The 16153-nt window shown below is 48.1% G+C and overlaps 5 protein-coding genes across 6 annotated transcripts; 1 reads left to right on the forward strand and 4 right to left on the reverse strand.

Moving 5' to 3' along the window:
• Positions 1–139: 139 nt before the first annotated feature.
• LOC147041153 (gap junction alpha-9 protein-like) lies at positions 140–1706 on the reverse strand. Its single transcript, XM_085900258.1, has 2 exons — positions 1446–1706; positions 140–1369 (listed from the first exon to the last, which is right to left on the reverse strand). The coding sequence occupies exons 1-2, from the start codon at positions 1686–1688 to the stop codon at positions 140–142; spliced, it is 1473 nt and encodes a 490-aa protein (XP_085756384.1). The 5' UTR covers positions 1689–1706.
• Positions 1707–2630: 924 nt separating this feature from the next.
• Positions 2631–5559, reverse strand: LOC147041154 (uncharacterized). The gene is made up of 6 exons (XM_085901032.1): positions 5417–5559; positions 4437–4541; positions 3640–3743; positions 3396–3567; positions 3261–3314; positions 2631–3196 (listed from the first exon to the last, which is right to left on the reverse strand). Exons 1-6 carry the CDS (start codon positions 5479–5481, stop codon positions 2971–2973), a joined length of 726 nt encoding a protein of 241 aa, XP_085757158.1. The 5' UTR covers positions 5482–5559; the 3' UTR covers positions 2631–2970.
• Positions 5560–5857: 298 nt separating this feature from the next.
• Positions 5858–10772, reverse strand: slc9a1b (solute carrier family 9 member A1b). Its single transcript, XM_085900338.1, has 12 exons — positions 9954–10772; positions 8921–9381; positions 8488–8738; positions 8189–8406; positions 7869–8065; positions 7709–7798; positions 7502–7572; positions 7175–7339; positions 6981–7089; positions 6804–6902; positions 6654–6732; positions 5858–6584 (listed from the first exon to the last, which is right to left on the reverse strand). Exons 1-12 carry the CDS (start codon positions 10243–10245, stop codon positions 6412–6414), a joined length of 2205 nt encoding a protein of 734 aa, XP_085756464.1. The 5' UTR covers positions 10246–10772; the 3' UTR covers positions 5858–6411.
• Positions 10773–10929: 157 nt separating this feature from the next.
• On the forward strand, positions 10930–14851 carry bmp8a (bone morphogenetic protein 8a). The gene is made up of 7 exons (XM_085900339.1): positions 10930–11998; positions 12793–12985; positions 13488–13636; positions 13719–13898; positions 13970–14049; positions 14119–14229; positions 14300–14851. Exons 1-7 carry the CDS (start codon positions 11533–11535, stop codon positions 14447–14449), a joined length of 1329 nt encoding a protein of 442 aa, XP_085756465.1. The 5' UTR covers positions 10930–11532; the 3' UTR covers positions 14450–14851.
• Positions 14852–15119: 268 nt separating this feature from the next.
• On the reverse strand, positions 15120–16148 carry LOC147041157 (transcriptional regulator ZNF706). Of its 2 annotated transcripts, none has more exons than XM_085900340.1 (3): positions 16055–16148; positions 15449–15599; positions 15120–15221 (listed from the first exon to the last, which is right to left on the reverse strand). In XM_085900340.1, exons 2-3 carry the CDS (start codon positions 15581–15583, stop codon positions 15126–15128), a joined length of 231 nt encoding a protein of 76 aa, XP_085756466.1. In that variant the 5' UTR covers positions 15584–15599; positions 16055–16148; the 3' UTR covers positions 15120–15125. The 2 variants fall into 2 exon arrangements, with proteins under 2 accessions (XP_085756466.1, XP_085756467.1); XM_085900341.1 differs by lacking the exon at positions 16055–16148 and adding an exon at positions 15815–15974.
• Between the last annotated feature and the right edge of the window lie 5 nt (positions 16149–16153).

Below are 16153 nucleotides of genomic sequence, written 5' to 3' on the forward strand. Positions count from 1 at the left end.
TTATGGGTGGGCGATTATCACCTGCCCCCAGAAGTGGCAAAATCCCCACATACCTGTACTTGAGTACTGCAATGAAGTATTTCTAGTTCATGACTTTCCACGAGTGGCTGTCACAAAATGTCCGCCGGACAACGACGCATCAGATCTGCAGATCGGTGGCCGCTCGCCTGCTGCTGCTGCCCCCGCTGCTGGTGGCTGACACTCGGCGGTTCGGGGAGGAGGCGGCGGGGCTGGGGCTATCGTGGCTCCCTCGGGACGCCGAGCTGGCGTCTCCGCCCGAGTCCGGGCTCCGAGGCCTGCCGGGCCTCCTCAGGCTGTTGGAAGACGGGTTCCGAGCCCGGGGGCCCACGCTTCCGCTTCCTCCGCGGAGCTTCATGGAACCACCCCGGTAGGAGTCGCCGCTGTCCGAGCTGTTGCCCTCGACAACCGTGGAGCAGTTCCACTGTGGATTCGGTTTGCGGGACTTCCGGGCTATGGCCGGAAGAGCGGCGGAGGGGGCCGGGTCGGAAGAAGCGGGGTACTCGGTGCAGTCCGGTTCCTCGGCGTCCTTGTCGGCGGGCGGCGAGCGCGTTCCGCTGCTCGTGTTGTTGCTGTTCTGATCGGTGGGGCTGGGGACGGCCTCCTTGGGCTCCTTGAAGCCGACTAGCTTGACTGCCGGGTCATCCCGGACGGGCACGAAGGCGGAAGAGGCGTCGAGCAGCGGGTAGTTGGGCCCGTTGCCTTGCTTCTCCAGCAGCAAAGTGTAGCTACTGGGCGCCGTCGGGATGGTGGCCTTGCGGCCCCCCGTGGAGGCACCCGCGCACACTTGCTGCACCATGGAGTTCTTCTTGGATTTGTTGACGTAGTAGTCGTCCAGATCCTCCTTGATATGCGGGTAATAACCCAAAATGCCCTTTTTGATCTTCTTGTAGCCCAAGTGCATAATCTCCAGAAGGCTGAGGAACAAGGAAATGCAGGCGATCACCTGCATGAACACCATGAAGACGGTTTTCTCGGTGGGCCGTGACACGAAGCAGTCCACCATGTTGGGGCAGGGCTGGCGCTCGCACTTGTAGAGCGGGCTTAGGCGATGACCGTAGAGGAGCAACTGGCCTGTCATGAAACTGACCTCCACCACGGCACGGGTGACGATGTGCGCCACGTAGGTGCAGAGGAGCGAGCCCCTGAGCGGGGCCTTGTTCAGTTTGCCCTGCTCCAGCCCCCGCATCTCCTTCTCGATCCGGCGCCGGGCGTCCGCCAACTCGGCGTCCACCGACTCCAGCTCGCGCCGCAGCGCTACCTTCTTGCAGTGGCGCTCCTTCTCCAGGGCGCGCAGCCGATAGATAGCATGGCCCATGTAGACCAGTGAGGGTGAAGAAACGAAAATCACCTGTGAAATGGAAGACACCAAGGTCTGGACTTCTCCATCTCAGAAGACATTTTATCAAATTCAGAAGAAGCATCACCTGAAGGACCCAGTAGCGGATGAGCGAGATGGGGAAAGCCTGGTCGTAGCAAACGTTGCGGCAGCCCGGCTGCTCCGTGTTACAGATGAAGTCGGACTGCTCGTCGTTCCACACGTCTTCCGCGGCGACGCCCAGCACCAGCATGCGGAAGATGAACAAGATGGTCAGCCAGATCTTGCCCACCATGGTGGAGTGGATGTGCACCTCCTCCAAAATGCCGCCCAGGAAATTCCAGTCACCCATTTTAGATTTTTTTGTCAAACTACACCAGATCTACAAGAAAGGAGAACAATTATTTATGGCTTCCTCAATTATTCAGGCAAGTTCAAATTTACTGGTTACTGCTCAGAACATTTTAAGAACCTTACCTTTCATCCTGAAACGTGGTCTGCTTTGTTGTCCCTTCAAGTTCAAAAGCTACAAAAACTAAGCCATGTCCTGGCCGTACTGCTACCGCAAAGCGGAAAACAAAGCAACTAATGATCCCTGTCGGCCTCTGCGACCCTTCGTCCAAAGCTGGAGAGCAGATCGATGGCGGCCAAGCTCTGGTGCCATTTCCCTCGCAGGGTTGTCACAGCCCAAACACATGCGGCACATGTACGCTATGTTCTCTTCCATGGCCTCCATTGAGGGACTCAGATTTTCTTTGGAATCTTGGGCGGGGGGGGGGGGTCATAAAATGTCCACCTGATGGGATCTTCTGATATTTTCCTCAAGGTACTTCCATAGCTTCACTCAAGACTTTCTGCTGTAATGTAAACTGAAATCCATAATTTTCTGCAGGAAGCAGTGAAAATGAACTTTAATAAAGTCAAACATCCCAAAGCGGGATCAATGAGTCTTTTCGCTCAATGGAGCCCGTCCCATTTCACGCATGGCCGCCCACGCTCTGGGAATGTGGATCAAGCTACGCACCGGCCCGCCACCACATTGCAGTCGTCCCCGTTTATAAAAAAACAAATCAATAATGTCATGCAAAGTAAAGCATTAGGAACCCTGTCACATCGATGCTATTTGTTAGCCGGTCTATGGCATTTGCCATGGTGTCTTAGCATTAAGCTAGCAGATTTTGAGGCAAAATGATGTTGCTGTTTTAAATAAACGTGTAATTGGTTTTAATTAAGTTTTATATTTAGCTTGACGTGACATTAAGGGATAGGAAATATTTCACTCTGAGCCCACGAATTGTTTCCTTGAAGTGACAGTTTATTTCTGATAAGAAACTCAGCAGAAAATTAATTAAAAAAAAAAAAAAAAACATTCAACAATCTTGCTGCTTTTTTAAAACAATTGACAGGGTGGAGTGGATTTGAAAAATACTGGACGCTCTTTTGAAAAATCAAACGGAAGCGTAGGACTTAGGAAGGAAAAGCGAGTCTGTAAAAAAAAAAAAAAAAAACATCGTTGGCCACAAAATCATCTCCCAGGTGGAGGGAAAACGCAAGACTCAAGGACCAACCGGCAAAATGTTCTCCAAACGCGTCCATCACATTCAAGTCCAAACCAAAGCGTCTCCGGGCCTTTCTTAGCGTCCTCCTGACTTGCGGCCCGTCCAGGAACGCGAGCGTGAACGGGACCTGGACACCGAACGGGACTGCGAGCGGGACGGCGAACGCGACGGGGAGCGTTCCTGCCGCGCGTCTTCCTCGGCGTAGTGGGAGGCGGCCGCCGGTTTGGCGGCGGGCTTGGGCGGTGACGCCGATCTGGAGGGAGACCGTCCTCTCGACTCTTTTCGGGGCTTCTGGCGGTGCCTGAAAGCAGAAGTTTTTATTTTTTAATAAAAAAATGTAAATAAAGAGAACACCAAGAACATACCTGTCCTCTTCACGACCTCGGCTGCCTCCTCGTCCGTGCTGGCGCCCGCGAGATCTACACAACACAAAATGTCCCGTAAGACATCTCAGAACTTTGCACGAGGTGACCGAGGAGAGGGAAAAGGACGTGACTTACTCTCGGGGGCTCTCCGAGCGCCGACGTCGTCGCTCGTAGGAAGGGCTGCGTGAGCGGCGCCGGTCGTAGCTGCGGCTGCGTGAGCGTCTGCGCCGGCCGTCGCGGTCGTAATCGTCGTAGCGGGACGAGCGAGACGGGGAGTGGCGCTCCTTGGTCTTCATCTGATTGGGTGCTGAAAAGACAAACGCTTCATGAACGGAGATTCAAATTGGACGTTATTTCCCGCATCGTTTTGGTCACTCACTCTTTCGGTCACCCTGCGCAAACTGGATCTCGATCTGGCGGCCGCATACCCATTTCCTGTCCAGGCTATGGAGAGCGTCCTCTGCGTCACGCACGTCCTCAAACATGCTGAGCGGTTAAGGCTTTTTTTTTTTTTGCTTTTTCTTTTTTTTAGTAGAAAGGCCACAAATTGACAGATTTTTATGGAGGTATTGGCCTCCGTTTAGTCATGCTTGAGCTTGTGAGGTTGAATTGATCAATGTGGTCTGACACATGACACACAATAAGGTGATTCTCAAAACACAAAAGACAAATAGCTGATTAAGAGAGTTGAAATTAAATTGCTTTCAAAGCTGATTTGTTGGAAGTGTGTCTTGAGAGGATACAAAATTATTGCCACTCGTTACCTGTGCTTGACTTTGTCTTGATCTTTACACTCTTTAATCGATTCGACTTGCGTCGGGTCTCCCGCTTGACTCTTTACGACTCTTTTCTTTAGCCCGCTCTGGGCCATGCCGAGCTTTGCTTCCGACACCTTTTTCCTCTTCGTGCTTTACTTCCTCCCAACATTTTCCCTCCCTTTGGTCTGTGCCTTGTCTTTACAGCTACGCTACACCCGGTCTTTGTTACTCTTTGTGTGGCCGCTTTCCACAAGGGGATGCTTTTACATTTTCTGAAGCGATAACAGAAAAATAATCACTGTTAGATAAGTCAATGGATGCAAAGGGAAAAACATCACAAACCACAAATCTTCTCAGCTGCTAAAGGAAACAATGTTTGTTAGTCATGACCACAGCAACATTCTTTGGGAAAGGATATTGAATGTATGCAAATCCTCTTGGTTGACGCGTATAGAAGTCAAGTGGGATGTAGACATCTACTATTGGCCCATAGCGGCCAAACTCACGCCGCAAATCCTCAGGCCTGAACACCGTAGATATACAAAGTGTAACTCAACTTGGCAGCATGTGCGATGGGTGAGTGAGCTTAAAAGGGCCGGTTCACCTGAATCAATCGGGTCACTCGACTTACCTGTTAGACTCGGCAAGATCCGCTTAGCTGTTTACTGGGTCATTGTTTAGATTTAGAGGCAGATATATATTTTAATTATTATTTTTATTGCCAGCCCTATTAACGTGGATCCATTTAGAATGCATTATTTTGTTGATTCTGGGTGAACTGGCCCCTTTTTTATTTTTTTATTCAGTAACCAGTGTAAAACATCAGCCGTGCAATTGACAGGGTGTGCACGATTAGATTTATCACAAATCTAAGTAAAGGGACGAATCTGTAGCAACTATAACAAAATAAATACAGGTAGATCTGTTTCATGCCTCTAAATGGCACAAACGCTAAAATAGGAAATAAATTGTAAAAACAGACTATGGACACGCTTACTGCATATCTTTCCATGCATATTCATCCAAAGTAAATGATATAGCATTTTAAACTGGAGAATTATTTTAATTATTCTACATCATGTTTCAAACAGGCGGCAAAGCGCTGCAGAACATTTTGTGACGAATCTGCGAAACGCAACACAACTTGACGTTTTTCACGTCTGCAAATATAACATGGATGCTTGTTTGCATGAGCTCAATTTAATAATGGTTAAACACAACTAATATACTAAGCTAAATAACAGAGTATTAATTTGATTTAGAATCAAAGTACTGGCAAAAGTGAGGCTTCGTTGCAGATCGCGGCCCTGTGTTAGCTCGCTGCTAGGCTACTTCCAACCGTAGAATCATTCTCATGTACTCCCGATTTGCGAGTAACTCGACGGAATTCAAACTCACCTGGACTCATCGGAGATATTTCTAACGAATAAGGACGAGTTAGGTGGGCGCATATAGCGAGCCATTTTTTTCTTCTTCTAAGATTAGCAAGACGGAAACAAGAAATGTGCCTTGTTTGGTCAATGTGGAGCCAAAACAAAAATGGTCTCCACGTCTTCTTCGCCGCTGCTTTTAGTTTGATGCGCACTATAGCGCCACCTGTAAAACATAACCTGCATCTACAAGTGTATAAAATAGCTTTTAAACCTAACGTCATTAAAGTAAAATCAATTTTGACATCTATTGCTTCATTGGTTGTGAATAAGTTTAAAATTTAAATTCACTTGAACAAAATAAAAATCAAAACAATACAATACTAAACTTACTAAATGAAGCACAATCAAATTATTCTATTTCTTTTTTTAATTTATAAATATTTCAAAGTGGCACAAAACATTCTTTCACATACAAAGCTTTATTTATTTATGTTTCTCGCTTAAACAAATGTCTGCAATCAATTTGTTTTGGGATGGGAAATATAAAAATACTTTGGCTGGCACATACCCTAAACATTCTTTTTAAGACAAACATGCAGGCAGCTTAAGCTCAGGCAGTGACAGATATGCAAGATATGTATTACACGTGACATCTCTGGAGGAATGTTTAAAAAACAACAACATAAAAAAAAAAACAGCCCTATTTAAGCAAGCCCTATTTAAGCAAGCCTTTACAGTCCCTGAGAAAAAAACATTTGCGACAATTGCAACAATAAATGCATTTTTTTTTTTTTGGTGGGGGTTACAAATGAACTTTTTAAACATTTTTGGGTGGCCACATGTGCTTTGAAGGGAAAACTTCACTTGTTTGGTGCTTCTAGCAATTCATGAAAAACAATGTGTGCTGTAATCTACATCTTAAAGTATTAATATGAGCAATTTTTGAAAAATGACTCACTTTTTTTGCAGCAGCAGCTCGGATTACTCGGACTAAAACCCTTACACTCGTCTCTGCGGCGACTACTTTGGACCGGGGTCACTGAGACGGCGCATTACTTTGAACTCCTCCTCCTCCTCCTGTTGGATCTCGCCGCCGGATTCATTCAGCACGGTGACGGCACCGGAGGCGCTCGGGTCTCGGCGGACCTCCACCGGGGTGCTTTCGCCGTCTTCGTACGTATAAACCTGGTGTTCTGGAAACACGTGTGGTTTGCGTGTTTACAAAGCGAAATCTAAAATAGAAAAAAAATGGTGGAGCAGACCTGGTAAGAAGGCGACCCGTCTCACGGAGGTAGGCGGCGGTTCCCGCCGTTTTGCCGGCACGGTCAGATAGTGGCTCATCTGTGGGAGGCAAATGATGATTCCGTTTTTGAGGCAGGCTTCAATATTTGGAGAACGTAAGGTGTACTCACCCTCCTCTCCATCTCTACTTGTTGCTTCCTGAAACGGATCTCGCTCATATCTTCTTCGAAGGGGTCGATCATCAGGTCGTGTCTGCTGTAGGAGCGGAGCTGCCGGCAAAAACACCAAAACGACGAGTGTGTCAGGGTGTTGTTCCGCGCCAGGTCAAGAAGGTCAAGTCCACCTACCCGCTGTCTGTTCTTCTGCATGTTGGACTGTAACATCTTTCGGATTTCCTTTTCGCGACTTTTGAAGATGTTTCTCTTGCGTCCGGACGGGGCTTCGGCTTTGATGTTCCTGAGGAACCGAATGTAGATCAGATGAAAACACATTTTGAAGTCAATCTGACAAATGTACAGTTTATTTTATTTTTTTTACTTACGGCACCATCGGGGGCGGTTTGAAAACGGAGCTGCCGCCGCTCTCCACCAGCATCATGGCCTGCTTCATCTCCATCTTGTTGTAGAAGGAAAGCAGCTGATGCTCATTGGAGCGGTCGCCCGCAATCAACCACTTCTTCACGTAGGCCTTGTTGAAGCGGCTCAGCCTGAACGCAATCAATACCAAAAACCAGAGCTGAAAGCTAATCACTCCGTTATGAGAGCGCGGCCAGTCTGTTGCGGTCGTCGGGATTACAAACACAACAAGCGGCAAATGTCAACATGGAATTCATTCCGTATGTGATTTGATGAAAAGGTCATAAGCCTACTTGTCTTTCCAGCGATGGTGTCCAAAATGACCACAGATGTCCTCAATTCCCACAAGGACATGGTCCAGGAACTAAATAATTGATTGATTGATTCGATTTGAGCATCACGTTTAAAACTGAATCATTAAAATTACAAAATAAGACTAGAACGTTTACTATTTCACAAATGGCCGTTAGGTGGTGCTGTTTCTCACAAAGAACACTGACCTGCGTGTGAATCTCCTCGTTGATGGAGCCGTCAGATTCCTGCTTCTTCTTCACTTCCAGAAGCTCCACCAGAGGCCTGATGGTCATTCCCTAAACCATAAAAAAAATCAAATCATACAATTTTTTTTTCATCAAATCTATTTTTGTTAGACCCTGTTACCTGGACAAAGACAGTGAAGAAGATGACAGTGATGATGGCGGTGAGGAACATGTGCTTCATCTTGTTGTCGGTCAGCAAAAAACACAGCGAGAAGGCGATGGCCCCTCGCAGGCCACCGTAGGCCACGATGAACTGGTCCTTCTTGGTCAGTTTGATGACACGGAACTTGTTGATGATAAACGTCAGGCCCACAACGCCTGAAGCAAAAGATGGTACTATAGTATCACTTGTGGTACATATACGGGCGCCCTCTAGTGGTACATAATAGAATCGTCACGTTGTTTGATACTTGGAATGTTTCATTTTGCAATCTTTCTCACCCAGCACTCTCGAGACGAGGCAGAGGACCACGGTGACGATGACGAAGGTCCAGTTCCAGGCGTGGGGTCCCGCCACGGTGGAGACGCCGAGGAAGATGAAGATGAGGGTCTCGCTCACACTGCTCCACATCTTCAAGAAGTACTTGACGGTGGTGTAGGACTTATGCGAGATGTTGGCCTCCACGTACGGACGCGTCACCACGCCGCACGCTATCAGCCTGGAGCAGGAGTGGAGAATGTGTTACGTAATTTACAATAGGTTCATGAAAATAATGAACTAAAATGCGGACGTGACTCACGACATGATGCCTGACAGGTGGAAGACCTCCGCCGACAGGTAGGCCATGTAACTGTAGAGGAAGACGAAGAGCGGCTCGATGACGCGCGTGTGCGATGTGAAGCGGGATGTGAACGCGCCCAGCAGCCCGTAGATGGCGCCCACCAGGATACCACCGAGCGACACCACCAAGAAGCACACCACGCCCAGCAAGGCGTCCACCACCGTCACCGCACCGGCGTGGGAGAACTCCTCAAACAAGTGGTACAGCACCTGCGAGATGGAAACAAGGTGAGCAATGACCCTTTAGCTTAATGCTAACAAACAATTAAAAACCCCATATGAAGGCTAGCAAATAGCATCTGTGTCATAGTTGGACTATTTAAGCAATGGATGAAGAAACTGAAAATCCAGTTGCTACTGGTACAAACAAAATGTCCGCCACGGGTTCTCACCACAGTGACGGCGTCGTTGAGCAGCGACTCGCCAAAAACCAGGATGTACAGCAGCTCGTTGATGTGGATCTCCTCAAAGACGGCCAGCACGGCCACGGGGTCAACAGCTGACACGATGGAGCCAAAAAGCAGGCAGGATAGCAAGTCCACGCCGGCCAGCTGCCCCCCCTCTAGCTGGCACACGCCGTACATGGCGCCGCCCACAAAGAAAGCGTTCCACAAGGTGCCCACCACAGCGAAGACCAGGATGGTGCCCAGGTTCTCGGTGAAAGGCCGGAGGGGTAGAAAGTAGCCGGCGTCCAGGATGATGGGCGGCAGCAGGTAGAGGAAGAAGAGCTTGGTGTCCAGCACGGGCGCCGTCTGCCGGATGGCTTTGATGACGCCACCCACCAGCAGACCCACGAAGATCAGCAAGCAGCTCTCGGGGACCACGTGGGACACGCGGGGGATGATGTGGAACCCTGACCATCCAAAAACATATCAGGGTCAGGAAATGAGGAGATTTTGCAAAAGTGTACACACCCTATGACTGCTATTTAGAACAGTTTGGGCTTCCTTGGTGTTAGCTGACCAAAACACATTTTACAATGTGTCCTTGGAAGACTCCAAATTTCTAAATGTCAGACCATAGACTTGAAGCCCCCCACTCCGATTGATGCGCCACTCAGTCAGCACTTATCGAGCAGTCCATTACAGCAGGAAGTCGGACCGGCCCACTCAGAAAGCAGCTGGAGGCGCAGATAAGACCTGCCATTTTAAACCTTGACTAACTAACATGACACTCGTGATGCTAAAGTGTCCAGATGTCGACATCTAAAAAGTCTACACACCCCAGTTGGAATGCCTTTTACAGAGTCTCTAAATCTACTGTTTGTATTCAGTGGGGGGGGAACCCCAACATTCATAGCTACGGCCCTGCTGCTAATCTCCTTCCAGTTGTTCCATCTGTTGAAATTTCTAAAATTAGATGCAAATACACCCCTGGGAGTTATTCTTTTAAAAGTCACGCCAGTGTTTTTAAAGGGACACTCACCGAGTTTCATTAGCAGCGCAAGGAGGATCCACAATGAGATCTCGAGGGGCTTACGGACGTGCTCGTAGTTGAAGGACAGGACCGGGAAAGCCTTCCGGTGCACCGTGCTGTTTCCCAGCTGGTGATGTTCTTCCTCTGCATGTTCACGGGTGTCGTTGTCTGGCTCACTCGGGCTCGGCTTGGCGCAGACCACAAGCATCAGCAGGAGGACGACGAGGAGCAGGAGGCGCGTCAAGCCGGGTAGAAGCGCCCTGTTGCCGGCGTGGTGCTGGGCCATGTTGGGGCGCCGCATCCGGTGTTGTCCAACAACAGCTGAGACTCACGATGAAGATGAGGAGGAGGAGGAGGAGCGCGCACTTTAACGCGCAGCCTCGTATCGGAGTCAGGGCGCGGCATGGCCTTCAAGTCGAAGTCCCTGTAAGGAGATGCATCGCTAACAGCGTAAAGAATAAAAAATAAAAAATAAAAAAAAACGAGAGCTGATTCGATGCACGAGGACGTGTTCTCTCTCTTGGTGCGCGTCTGCGTCCAATTGTGATGCAAAGCGACACCTGCTGGTCATTTATATGTAGAATTAAAGCTCACTGCTAATGGAAACTCGAGATTAAAATACAACATAAAAAATCTACAAAAAATGATTTTAATAAATTGACCTTTTTAAAACGTACCTAGTGTTGTTTGTGTATGTTTTGTTACTTGAACTAGCAGGCATTTTGTAATCTTTGGAAAGAACATATTTATTTTAAAAAAATAGTAAGAGTTAGTTGTGTCGATAATAATCAATAAAAAAAGCCAATGTTTGCTAATAAGCTTGGAACACAAGGCATTTTGTACATGGAAGAGGCAGGAGATGAACTCCTCCCTCGGCGGGGGAGGGCTGGCGACATGTGGGTGGAACGAGAGGAGCGCTCCCTCCTCTTGCTCAGACCTTCACGCGCTCTTCCAGCAGCGTGTGCCAAGGAGCAGAAGCCTCCCTAAGACTTTTTTTTATTTTCATTTAAGGAACACCAAAGAAAAGAAGTTTTTTTTTTTTTAACGTGGATTCTTACCATTTTTTTTTTGTCTGAAGGACGTACCGGCTGTGTCAGTCTCTCTGACTTCACCAAAAGCTCCTCGGCACCTGTTCTGTGGATTTAAGTGGAGGTGAGCGTCTCTTTCAAGCTTCCCTTTCGAGAAACTAGAAGAGTGGACTTCAGAAGGAGAACATCTTCCTTCCAGTCTACCTTGTGTAGAAAACCAACATAAGCAGCCCAAACTAGGGTACAAAGCGGAGACACAAAAGAAGAAACTAAAGGTCTTCCTCAGGGTTCAGCTTGTGGAGGATCTGGACCAGAGAAGCTTGGATTGGAGAGAGACATTCAGGAGGTAAACATCTTCCGCTGGGTCCTTTTATGAAGGTGAAACAGAAGAGGTGACCAGGAAGGATTCCGACAAGGGAAGAGAGGTGGTGATCCTCAGGAGAAGATTCCCAGAAGAATCAAGACCGGGGAAAAGAAGGAAGTAAACATCTTGTGTCTGAAGGCTGCAGACCAGTTAAGGGAGAAGGTGAACGTCTCCAGAAAGAAGCAGCCAAAGCAAGATGGTGACTTCGGGACACCAAAGAGGCACCATGGGTGTCCTCCATCTTCTGCCGAGGAACCTGGTCCTGTTTCTGGTCCTGCTCCTGCCGTTGGCCCAGCAGGCCCAGACGGCGCTGCACTCCAGCTTCCGACGTCTTAGCGGCCGCGAGAAGAAAGAGATGCAGAAAGAGATCTTGTCCATCCTGGGCCTGCCGGGGCGACCCAGGCCTCATCCGCCGCTCAGGCCGCCCTCATCGGCGCCGCTCTTTATGCTGGACCTCTACCACGCCATGGCGGTGGAAGGCGAGGACGACCCGGCTTCGGCTAACGACGTCATCAGGTCCGGCGCCGTCCGGCCGAGGGGCGCCGGCGGCGGCGAGCGTCGGGCGGCCGTCCATCGCCCGCTCCCCACCCTCAGCACGCACACGCCTCCGCTCGGCACCGTCGTCAGCGAGGCCGACACAGTTATGAGTTTCGTCAACTTGGGTGAGTACTTTTCCCAAAATGAGGAATCAGTGGGAAAAAAACTTAAGTGAAGTTATGTGCGTGCATGCGTGCAGAGCATCCCGATGCCTATCTGTCCCAGCATAAATATTAGCATGCCCCCGCGGATGGCCTCCTTCCTGCGACAGGACAGCTCGACGGGGAAAAGCCTTTTACGCTTCAAGTGTTGTATAAACGCACCCCCGCCTCGGAGTAATGAAGGGTTGGCCTTTTTTCCCCCCCCTTCCAAGTATGTTTTTCCCAAGCAATGGAATTCATCAGTCAACGCCACAGAAAAAACACATCCGTGTTTTGCAAAACACCCGAACCCGACCTCTGCATTCATTCAACCTCGCGAAAAGCTTCTCACCTGCGGCAGGTAAACGCTGGCGTTTTATTTACCGTGACCTCATCCGCTTATGACCCCCGCGCCAGGGAACACACAGCTGCACTCGATTAAAGGGCCCGAATGACACGCACCGGTGGTGAGGTCGACCGAACCGAGTGAGATGAAAATGCGGCTGCGGCCGAGGAGGCCTAAAAATAAGACGGAGCTGCAATTTGCGGTGCGTGTGCGCGCAGCAGCTGCTGCGGTGCGCAGCACGGTGCCTCTAATTACTACTGCTGTGTACTCGAGTGCGTGATGCTCAAGCCACCAGGAGTGGCTGAAATTTAGTATCTCTATTTAACATCCACCCAGAGTTGTTTGAGTGTCTCCAGCTCATTTCCTGTGTGCGTGCATCTTGATTTGTTGTGCTCTTCTAAATATTGTGTGCTAATTGGTTGTTCCGCGGCAGTGGAGCAGGAGCGGGACCTGCTGCAGCCTCGTCCCTACTGGAAGGAGTTCCGTTTCGACTTGACACCTCTGCCCCAGGGTGAGACGGTGACGGCGGCGGAGTTTCGGATCTACAAGGCGTTGACGCTCGGCCAGCGGGCCAACAGGACCCTGCATATCTCTGTGTATGAGATCCAGAAGGACAATAAACACAGGTATACATACACAATAAAATAATACAACAACTACCGTATTTTCCGGACTATAAGGCGCACCTTCAATGAAATGCTCATTTTAAAACTTCGTCTTTATATAAGGCACACCGGACTATAAGGCGCACCATTAATGCATCATGTCAGATTTTTAATCCAAATCAAATCATTCCCCATTTTATCTTTTTTTATTTCAACTTCAGACACAACAAATTACTTTATAATCACAAAATAATGATCCATAGTCTTTTTGATTCATAATTCATAGTCTTCAGCGGGCCACTTATGATTGATTTTATGACACAATACTTCGGGATAGTTTAAATTTAGGAATTTGGTCCATATATAAGGCGCACCGGACTATGAGGTGCACGGACGGCTTTTGAGAATTTTTTTTTAGGTTTGTAGGTGTGCCTTATAGTCCGGAAAATACGGTATTTAAGAAATTATATTGCAGGAGTAGGAAATTAGTGCAAGTGTATTTTTAGATATCTTTCATTTTCAGGGAGCCCGAGCTGGTGCTGCTGGACATGCAGTCGGTGCCGGCGGGTCAGGAAGGGTGGCTGGCCTTCGATGTTACCTCAGCGTCCAACCACTGGCTCCTGCATCCCCGCAGCAACCTGGGCATTCGGCTCTACGTGGAGACCGAGGAGGGTCCGCTGACACTCTTATTGCTACTTTTCCTTCTTGGTGTGTGATGTGCAAAATGACTCCCCCCATCCTCACACACTTCCAGATCGCTCGCTGTCGGCCGCCTGGATTGGTCTGGTGGGCCGCAGGGGTCCTCGCTCCAAGCAACCCTTCATGGTGACCTTCTTTCGGGAGAGCCAGGTCCCATGCCGGCCCCCCCGAGCCGTAAAGACGCACCCCCGCAGGAAGAAGCCCAAATATGATCTCCCCGTGCCCAGCATCCACAGTTGAGTTTGCTTGTAACGGCTCTGGTTTTATCAACCAAACTGATTTGGCTTTGGTCTTTTCGCCGCTCAGATCGAAGTCCCGTCAACAGCGGCGGTCAGCCTTGTAAAAAACACGAACTCTACGTCAGCTTCAGCGACCTCGGATGGAAGGTTGATTGTTTCGCCTCGGTTTGAAAACTTCTCTCTATTCATTATGGATTCGTCATGTTTTTCCGTCAGGATTGGGTTCTGGCCCCGACAGGTTACTCGGCGTACTACTGCGATGGCGAATGTTTCTACCCCCTTGGTGCCTGCATGAACGCCACCAACCATGCCCTCATCCAGCAAGTAGTCAGTATCATGGTCTTTCACGAACTTTGTCGATACACGCAAAGTTTGTCATTTGAGTTTTGTGTGGCAGGTTCATCTGTTGAAACCTGACGAGGTGCCCAAGGCGTGCTGCGCGCCCACCAAGCTAAGCGCTATCTCAGTGCTCTTTTACGACGACAACAATAACGTGATCCTCAAGAAGCATCGTAACATGGTGGTCAAAACCTGTGGTTGTCTATGAGAGGCACAAGTTGTTGAAGCAGCAAACAAAAATAGGGGGGGGGGGAAGTGGACTTTGATTTTTATTACAAGATACACAAACGCACACGTTAGCTTTTTTTTTGGGTCACAACTTTCTAAATAGGCCTTTGAAAACACAAAATACAATGTTGTACATGTAAAGTTGAGTTTTCCGCCACAACAGTCGGGCATGAAAATAATTTGTGCTTATCGTTATGGTTCAGAGGAAGAGTTAGCGGTGAACATCTTCTGTAAATTATTGCCACGCGTGGATTTAAAAAAAAAAAGGCCTGCGTACTGTTGCTAGGCGCCTGAATATTTAGTGGTTCATTCTTAACTTTCTGTTGTAGCTTGTGTCACTCAGGAACTAGTAAGGGTCAAATTAAATGAAAAAAAAACAAAACAAGTATGTGAACATGTCTTTCATCCTTTGCACGCAAACCTGACTGTTGTAAGCATGTTCCTTGTATACAATAAATACATTTTGTTTATTTTTAAACAGGACGCTGCTGAAAAACTTTGTTACCGTCTTCTTACATACACCTCCGTGTTGTTAGATAGACTGGTCCCAGTGTTCTTCCTCCATGTCAGGTTGTTGTTTCTACAAGAAAAGAAGTTAAACAACATGCGTGTCGAACAAGATGCCAAGATGGCACGCGACTGCTTCTTACCGGCTTTCAAGCCAGAACGTCAGCAAGCTCGGGAGGCATCGGTGACTTGGGGTGTTTGCTTTCAAAATGTTGCTTGAAGGTCTTTGGATCAGGCATTTGGGTCTAGAAAAATACACACCGCACAAATCTCAATCACATTGAACAATATCTTACAAAATGCAGGTATAATAATGCAAAATATTAGAATCGATTATTCGTCTGACTCCAGAATAAAATAAAAACAAATGCATCATAAAACGTGAGGTGTATTTCTGGGGAAAGGATATTTTTCAACAAGAAAATAATATCAATGTTTGTCAAAGCCTTTTTTTGGCTATTTGAAGCCGTACCCTGCAGACGGGGCACGTATGGACCAGCGCCACCTTGGCTGCCGTTTTCTGGTCGGCCGCCTGCCCTTTCTTCTTCTCGGCGGATTTCTTGGCGTTCTTTTGCTGGGACTGAATCTTCTGCTGTCCACGAGCCATGGCCCTCACATGCAACCTAGAAACACATGGTATAAATACCTTTAGTAGATTTACTTCATAATACATCCAAACCTGTGCTAAGTTACACACTAACATGAATTTCAGACCACAGCGTTAAACTGTTGAGTATCGCAATAAAACAAAACTTTTTTTAAGACACAATATTGTGTGGTTATAGCTACCTTAATACTATTAATACCAGAAAGGAAATTTGGTGCATTTAAAGCATACCTGTTGACAACAGGTAACAATTTGTTCAACTTAGTCGACTTATAATCTTCGAAGGCAGCTAGCTAACATGCTAACCAAATGAGCTCGCTACGATAGCAAATGTCGCCAGGTGACATTTTATGTGAAGCCGAAATAAAAGTTTCAAGAAAGCCGTTCCGAAAATGATACACCAATAAAGCACATAAACGAGTTTTGATGGTAAAGAGCGGAGAAGTGTAAAATATAAGGGTCCATGTTTACCTTAAGCGTTTAGTGCTCTCGCTCACTCTTGTCGTCGTCGTATTAGAACGTCACCGGAAGTACGTCATCAGTGAACCCGTCTAGTGGACAGCAGTGGTA

This window comes from Syngnathus leptorhynchus, chromosome 20 (genome assembly GCF_054491065.1).
Source record: "Syngnathus leptorhynchus isolate UIUO chromosome 20, UIUO_Slep, whole genome shotgun sequence".
In the NCBI taxonomy this organism is placed as follows: domain Eukaryota; kingdom Metazoa; phylum Chordata; class Actinopteri; order Syngnathiformes; family Syngnathidae; genus Syngnathus; species Syngnathus leptorhynchus.

Excerpts from the sequence above, each read along its gene's own strand:
- LOC147041153 (XM_085900258.1), bottom strand. The coding sequence starts at position 1,688 with ATGGGTGACTGGAATTTCCTGGGCGGCATTTTGGAGGAGGTGCACATC. Across the intron at positions 1,370-1,445 it reads TCCGCTACTGGGTCCTTCAG|GTGATTTTCGTTTCTTCACC; the intron begins GTGATGCTTCTT and ends TCCATTTCACAG.
- slc9a1b (XM_085900338.1), bottom strand. The coding sequence starts at position 10,245 with ATGCGGCGCCCCAACATGGCCCAGCACCACGCCGGCAACAGGGCGCTT. Across the intron at positions 8,739-8,920 it reads TCAACGACGCCGTCACTGTG|GTGCTGTACCACTTGTTTGA; the intron begins GTGAGAACCCGT and ends TCCATCTCGCAG. Across the intron at positions 7,799-7,868 it reads TCTTCACTGTCTTTGTCCAG|GGAATGACCATCAGGCCTCT; the intron begins GTAACAGGGTCT and ends TTTATGGTTTAG.
- LOC147041154 (XM_085901032.1), bottom strand. The coding sequence starts at position 5,481 with ATGGCTCGCTATATGCGCCCACCTAACTCGTCCTTATTCGTTAGAAAT. Across the intron at positions 3,568-3,639 it reads TGCGCAGGGTGACCGAAAGA|CACCCAATCAGATGAAGACC; the intron begins GTGAGTGACCAA and ends TTGTCTTTTCAG. Across the intron at positions 3,197-3,260 it reads CGAGGTCGTGAAGAGGACAG|GCACCGCCAGAAGCCCCGAA; the intron begins GTATGTTCTTGG and ends TTCTGCTTTCAG.
- LOC147041157 (XM_085900340.1), bottom strand. The coding sequence starts at position 15,583 with ATGGCTCGTGGACAGCAGAAGATTCAGTCCCAGCAAAAGAACGCCAAG. Across the intron at positions 15,222-15,448 it reads ATACGTGCCCCGTCTGCAGG|ACCCAAATGCCTGATCCAAA; the intron begins GTACGGCTTCAA and ends GTATTTTTCTAG.
- bmp8a (XM_085900339.1), top strand. The coding sequence starts at position 11,533 with ATGGTGACTTCGGGACACCAAAGAGGCACCATGGGTGTCCTCCATCTT. Across the intron at positions 13,637-13,718 it reads CTACGTGGAGACCGAGGAGG|ATCGCTCGCTGTCGGCCGCC; the intron begins GTCCGCTGACAC and ends ACACACTTCCAG. Across the intron at positions 14,050-14,118 it reads TCAGCGACCTCGGATGGAAG|GATTGGGTTCTGGCCCCGAC; the intron begins GTTGATTGTTTC and ends TTTTTCCGTCAG.